Here is a 6,000-nt window from a genome sequence, read left to right as displayed (position 1 = left end):
AGACAGAGACACAGAGAGAGACAGAGAGAGAGAAGGGAAGGAAGAGAGAAAATACAATGAAAAGGAAAAAGGAATGAAGAAAGCAGAGAGAAAAAGAGAAGAAGGGAAACATGGAAAGAGCAAGAGAGTGTGAGAGAGAAGCATTGTGGTCTTGGTCGGTTAGAGAATGAGAGTCTGCAGCAGCACTACAGAAACCCAGAGAGACAGCGTGTCGTTGTCTTGAAAGCCACAAAGCTAAACAATTCCAAGAATGTCTGGCAAAGACCTTTTGGGAAGGGCAAGGTGGGGGAATGACTGGGAGGGGGAGCCCCCTCCGCTCCTTTACACGGTGTGATAGGATTTGGGAGACCTGGCGGAAACCTTCAGGTCACCCAAGGAACTGCTCTCGCGGCTAGTCCTGTGCGGCGAGGCGGGGGGTGAGCGCGAGGCGCGCGGGGCGCGGAGATGTGCAAGTGGCGAAGCTGGACCGAGTGCAGGCGAAAGCTGCAGAGCGGCCACAGTGAGGGGTGAGTCTCGGGGTGAGGGTCCGAGGGATGCGGGCTTCCCTGGTGCCCTCCCGCCCCGAACCCTAGCGGGGCCTGGAACCTCCCGTGACTCCGGCCTCCGCTCCTCTGAGCGCGCGGCGCTCGGGCGCACCCTGGGGACGCACCGAGTGGTGGGTGCTCTCCCCGGCTGGGGGCCAGTCTGCCCGCCGCCGCCCCGGCCGGCGCGCTCATTGGTCGGGATGTGTCTGCTCAGCAGCCTCCAACTTCTCCCTAATCCCACTGGTGAGTCACCGGGGAGAGAGCGACCGGGCACCGGGGTCCCCGCGGTGTCGGCTGCCGGTGGGACGGGCAACAGGAGGACGGAGCGGGCGGGGGCCGAGACGCGCGGAGCAGGGACAGAGGCCGAGGTCCCGCGCGGAGCCGCCGCGGGCGGAGGAGGCGTGTCCTGGGCGGGAGCCGCCACTGGGACCTGAGAATGTGGGGAGGGGAAGGGACCGAGAGGGTGACCTGGAGGAGGGCCCTGCGAGTGATGTCAGGTCACCTCCAGGTTCATTTTCATAGGTCCCTGCAGCCTCCGCTTGGGAGTTGTGTTTGGTGACTGAGAGCAGCGCTACCAAATTGCACCGGGGTTGATTTGGGGGCTGGGAATTGGCCATTCCGCTGTACAGACACTGATTTTTTTAAAAGCAAGGTTTGTTTTCGTTTTAGTTTCTATCGGATTCTCTCCTCGATTAACTCACTTTTCTAGTTTTTTATTTTCTTAACCTAAATGTCTTTTCACGATCCCATCTCTTCACCGTGCTTTGAACCTTGGCTTCCTATTATATAATTCATGCTTAAATCTCCCGGAGGGTTGGCTGGCTCGGGGTGGGGGGGCTGGGGTGTTCTTTCGTAGATGGAAGTTTTTAAAGACCCTTCCGTTTCCCGATCTATTTATAGCCTTTAAAAATAAGAGTAACTGTAACCGGGTATTCCTCTGAGCCTCTCGGCCAAGTCTATTCCTTGTCCATAAGCGGTTCACTCTTATTAAACTGAAAACTAGTAACTGACTTGCAGCGTCAGCGTTGGGAAGCTGCTGTTGGCGGTAGATGGGCCATGAGGGAATGTAGTTACACTCCCTTGGATTTTTTTTCCCCCCTTTCGTTCAAGCTCTCAAAATGTTTGGCTGTCTTTTGGACTCAATGTTGTGTGCCTTCGGTTGTGTGACTACACTGTACACGAGAGCATTGTAGATGGGACTTTTCATAACTCTTGTTGGAGGCTGGGGAAACACCTACTAGTTAATGTCCTAGGGAACACGCTTGCTTCTGAGTACTCCTTTCCTGTTCAGCGTCCAAGGGCACCGTCTAAATATGAAACCGGCTTCTTCTTCCTCTGCCTCAGTATCAATTAATGCAGACTGGAATTCCGAAGCACCACCGCAGGGACTAGCAAGCATAAGTATTGTAATTGGTATCATAATTCCGGTCAGCTATGTTTCATGATTTGATGGTCTGCTGATGCTTTGAAATGCATCTCATACTCAAGCAAAAATAATGTCGTATTCTTTAGCTGATGCTGCCACGCTGACATTTATGGGGCTTCTGTTGAGTCCAAACTCCAGATTCGGTTCTGTTACTGTCTGTGTTGGTACTTGCTTTTTTTCTTTAAGTGCTTTAATGTAATTCCAGTTCCGGTGAAATATTTTAGGAACCTAAGTAGGCTTTGGCATTTTTTTAATTGAAAGCCTTGACTTTGTACTGCGTTTTGTGTCCTGGTCTCCTTCCTCCCTATCACCTTTTCTTTTAAAGGTGTTTGGGTGTGGTGAGGTTGGCTCTTTCGATAACTGAAGATTTGTGTTGTGTTCCGCCTTGAGGTATTCTGGCCCAGATTTTCCTTCAAAAGGATAATGAATCATCAAGAATTAACTGGTAATGAATGACAAAGTTAGTTAGGAGGTTCAAGCTGCAGCATTTCTGCTTTTGACCAATGTTGAAAAGTACTATTAAGAGACAAAAAGGACTCTACTCTGAAGAATTTGCAAAATATTGACATCAACCTCTCTGGTTGATGAAGAAAGAGATTTGATTTAAAGGTGGTTTTCCCATGACGCAGGTAAAAGAACTACATAGCTAGTTTACATGGCACTATTAACTCCCCAGTAACTATCCCTGCAACCGTGGGTCCCTAACTCTAAAGAACACAGCTACCTTTCCCTCCTGCTCAGTGTGATAGTAAGTAAAGGGACCCAGGGAACAGTAACCCAGAATTGAGAAAAAAAAAAAAAATTGCCCGCCTACTTGCTTTTCCGCACCAGGAAGCTTGGTGGCGCCAGAGAGCACGTTGACTGTAACCGAGTGCCTGAAGGGCTCTGAGCTGACTTTTACCCTGGCGCTGGTTGAGGCTTCTAGAAAGAGCAAAAACAAAAATAAACAACACCAAAGACAACAGAAAGGCAAAACAAATAAATAAAAATAACTCAGCTCTTTATGGCAACAAGCATTTAAGGGCAGTGGGGACGTGTTTAAAAGACACCCACAAGCAGATGTGATTAATATTCAAATGTTTTAGGGGTTCCGGGGGAAACTTCTCTTTATGTTTACTTCTCTGTTAAGAGTCAAAGTATGAAATCTGTACCCGTCTTTTCTTTGACCAGCCACCACTACTATGAAAACAGCAATACGATCAATGCAATACTATATCCTCACCCCAGGAGCCTCTAGGCTAAGCTAACATGAGTTACATAACCGTTAAATAAGACATTTCAACATGCAGGTACATTACATTCCTTTTTTATTGAACAGACCAGATTTTCATTGTCAAGCAAAGCATTTTTATTTAATAGTCCTTGCTTGTAACATCGTGTAATCAGGAGAACAAACTGCTCAAGACTTTGCATCCAGTCCTCCAATGCCCACGTGTGGTTTATTATTGATGAGTCAATCAAATCCCTGCTTGCCTGCGGAGTCCTCCCAAGGACACTTCAGATTTTGTCATTTTCGACTTGTGTCACTCTGCTTTGCCTGCCTCGGTTTCTACAAAATGCATCCCTGAGGATTTGTATCTATTCAAGTCAAGTCTGTACTGATGAGAAAAAGTCTCCGAGCAATTATTTCATCTAAGAGCCGAATTTTATGGTCAATTTGTATTGAGTCATGAACAGCTAACCTGTTGTTTAAAGTGGTCTTTCCTGAGGTCATGCAGGAAGGTTGACACTATTGGGAGCTTTGCTCTGCAGTTTGTTTTTTTTTTTTTTAAGAACCACCAGGCCTCTATAGAAACCATGGAATCTAATACTTGGCCTTATATACCCTTAGCTTTTCACCATGAATTTCTCTAACCATGTCTAAAGCAGCTTTTCTTTTAAATGGTACAGTTACGTTAGAAACAGTGGCCAAAGGTTTATGCAGGATATTGGTGAGCTCTGTTGGCTTGAGCAAGTTAGCTGACTTCTCTGCCTCCCAGCTTCCCAGGGTGGAGAACTGGAGCACTGACATCCCCTCTGTAGAGATGAGCAAAGGAAATGGATGAGACACGAAGAACTGTACCAAGCACCGAGAGAGAACTCCAGAAACCCCACCTATAGTTAGAAGTGTTGATACTTTTAACCTAATTACAAGTGAACTATATAGTTAACAAGTGATAGCCTGACCTGCAAAGGAGAATTTGTTTAATCATGTTAGTTTTTTCTCTTTCAGTTGTACAAAGAAAAAAATACTGATAAGGTGATTGGCTTTCATCCTGAAATACAAGTCTCTTTTTGTCCATTGAGTGAGAATTTTCAGAATGCTGTCTAGCCAGCTAATAGATACCCTTATCTGCAACCGAAGTAATTTTTGAACTTTAAGAACACAAGCTGTTCTCAAAGTAAAATAAAGTACCCCAAGTGTTCATTCCTTTTGTTTTTTAAGCTGTGTTTGCATTTTATATTTCTGCTTAGTCAAAACCTCAAGGAATTAGTCATTCGATTTTGTTTTCTTTAACTTATGAAAGAAACCACTGGAGCAAGATATGGAGTTAACCTTTGACAGGCTAAAGTTCACAAGGATGAGTTTAAAACTTTCTTAGTTATGGTACAGCAATTGTTTGCTCACAAACCTCAGAAGTAATGAAGTATTTAATCAACTCTCTTTCTGCAATCTTCAGTTATAGATACATATGTATATTCTTTTTAAAAAAAACATGTGAACATGTACGTGTGTGTGTGTGTGTGTGTGTGTGTGTGTGTGTGTGTGGTTGGGCCTGAGACCAATCAAACTCACACGTATGTATATTCTTTATATATTTTTTTTTAATTTATTTATTTATTAAGGATTTCTGTCTCGTCCCCACAACCGCTTCCCATTTCCCTCCCCCTCCCCCGATCAAGTCCCCCCCCCATCTGCTCGAAGAGCAATCAGGGTTCCCTGACCTGTGGGAAGCCCAAGGACTGCCCACCTCTATCCAGGTCTTGTAAGGTGAGCATTCAAACTGCCTAGGCTCCCACAAAGCCAGTACGTGCAGTAGGATCAAAAACCCACTGCAATTGTTCTTGAATTCTCAGTATTCCTCATTGTCCGCTATGTTCAGCTAGTCCGGATTTATCCCATGCTTTTTCTTGCTTTCAGCTTTACTATTTTGACTTTCAACAAAGGTTTTCTTTCTAATTTAAAACAAGTTGACCTTTTACTTTTCTTTAACCACATTAACTATATACATACATAGATATATACATATGCTTTTTTATATCTACTTATGTGCTTTTATATATGTATATTTTACAGATTTTAGGTGATGGGAAGATCAGAAAGTCAGATGGATATAACTGATATCAATACTCCAAAGCCAAAGAAGAAACAGCGATGGACTCCACTGGAGATCAGCCTCTCTGTCCTTGTCTTGCTCCTGACTATCATAGCTGTGACCATGATCGCCCTCTATGCAACCTATGATGGTGAGGGTCTCCCCCCCCACACACACAGAAATGAATGCAAAAGGGACTAAATCCTTCCTCATACGCATTTACCATTTACCTGGATGATTCACAGATTCACCTAGAAGATGCAGCCTTCGTGTGTCAAACAACGAACTTAGAATACAGTACAGTGTCCTTGTGTGTGAGCTGAGTTATTAATTGCCAAGCACATTCAGTATTTTCATGAGTATGAGACCTGTACAATTTTATTTGATTAAAATGTATAGTATTTTATGTCAAACATTAGTAATGGCCATGGATCAATTTCTATTGTCATTGAAATTCTAAAAGGCTCCGTAGGAGTCTAAGAAGTCTAATTTGAGTCTTGGAAGTTTTTCCACAATGGGGATTAGTAAAGATTGGCTCTTTAATGGAAAACATGATTACAAAATGATGAATGAAGCGTTCAGCTATTTTAATTTAATATTCCCTGAGTTTAGTTGGTGAATGGGGTATAATAGCACACCTTTTCTTTGTAACCATCTTTAAATTTAGCATTTCCTTTTTGGTCTTCTGTTAGTTTTTGCCGAGTAAAAATAGAATATAATATTTAATGGTCCATTTATTTACTCGGCAGAATTT

General features: G+C 44.0%; 1 protein-coding gene across 3 annotated transcripts in view; it reads left to right on the top strand.

Annotated features, from left to right (window-relative positions):
* The first annotated feature begins 413 nt into the window (after nt 1-413).
* Nucleotides 414-6,000, top strand: part of Mme (membrane metalloendopeptidase) — a 78,674-nt gene continuing 73,087 nt past the window's right edge. The window contains exons 1-2 of one of the 3 annotated variants that reach the window (XM_041659307.1): nt 414-506; nt 5,228-5,397. In XM_041659307.1, the coding sequence (XP_041515241.1) occupies nt 5,238-5,397 (160 nt within the window). In that variant the 5' untranslated portion in view covers nt 414-506; nt 5,228-5,237. Of the gene's footprint in view, nt 507-747; nt 768-1,060; nt 1,177-5,227; nt 5,398-6,000 lie in introns of those variants that run through there. The other 2 variants (XM_041659308.1, XM_041659306.1) reach the window with 2 other exon arrangements.

The sequence above is a fragment of the Microtus oregoni genome, unplaced genomic scaffold (genome assembly GCF_018167655.1).
Source record: "Microtus oregoni isolate MIOR12 unplaced genomic scaffold, Mior012 000010F_ref0000083, whole genome shotgun sequence".
NCBI classification, from domain to species: domain Eukaryota; kingdom Metazoa; phylum Chordata; class Mammalia; order Rodentia; family Cricetidae; genus Microtus; species Microtus oregoni.
Note: the sequence above shows the minus strand (reverse complement) of the source record. Positions and strands in the feature narration are given on the sequence as shown.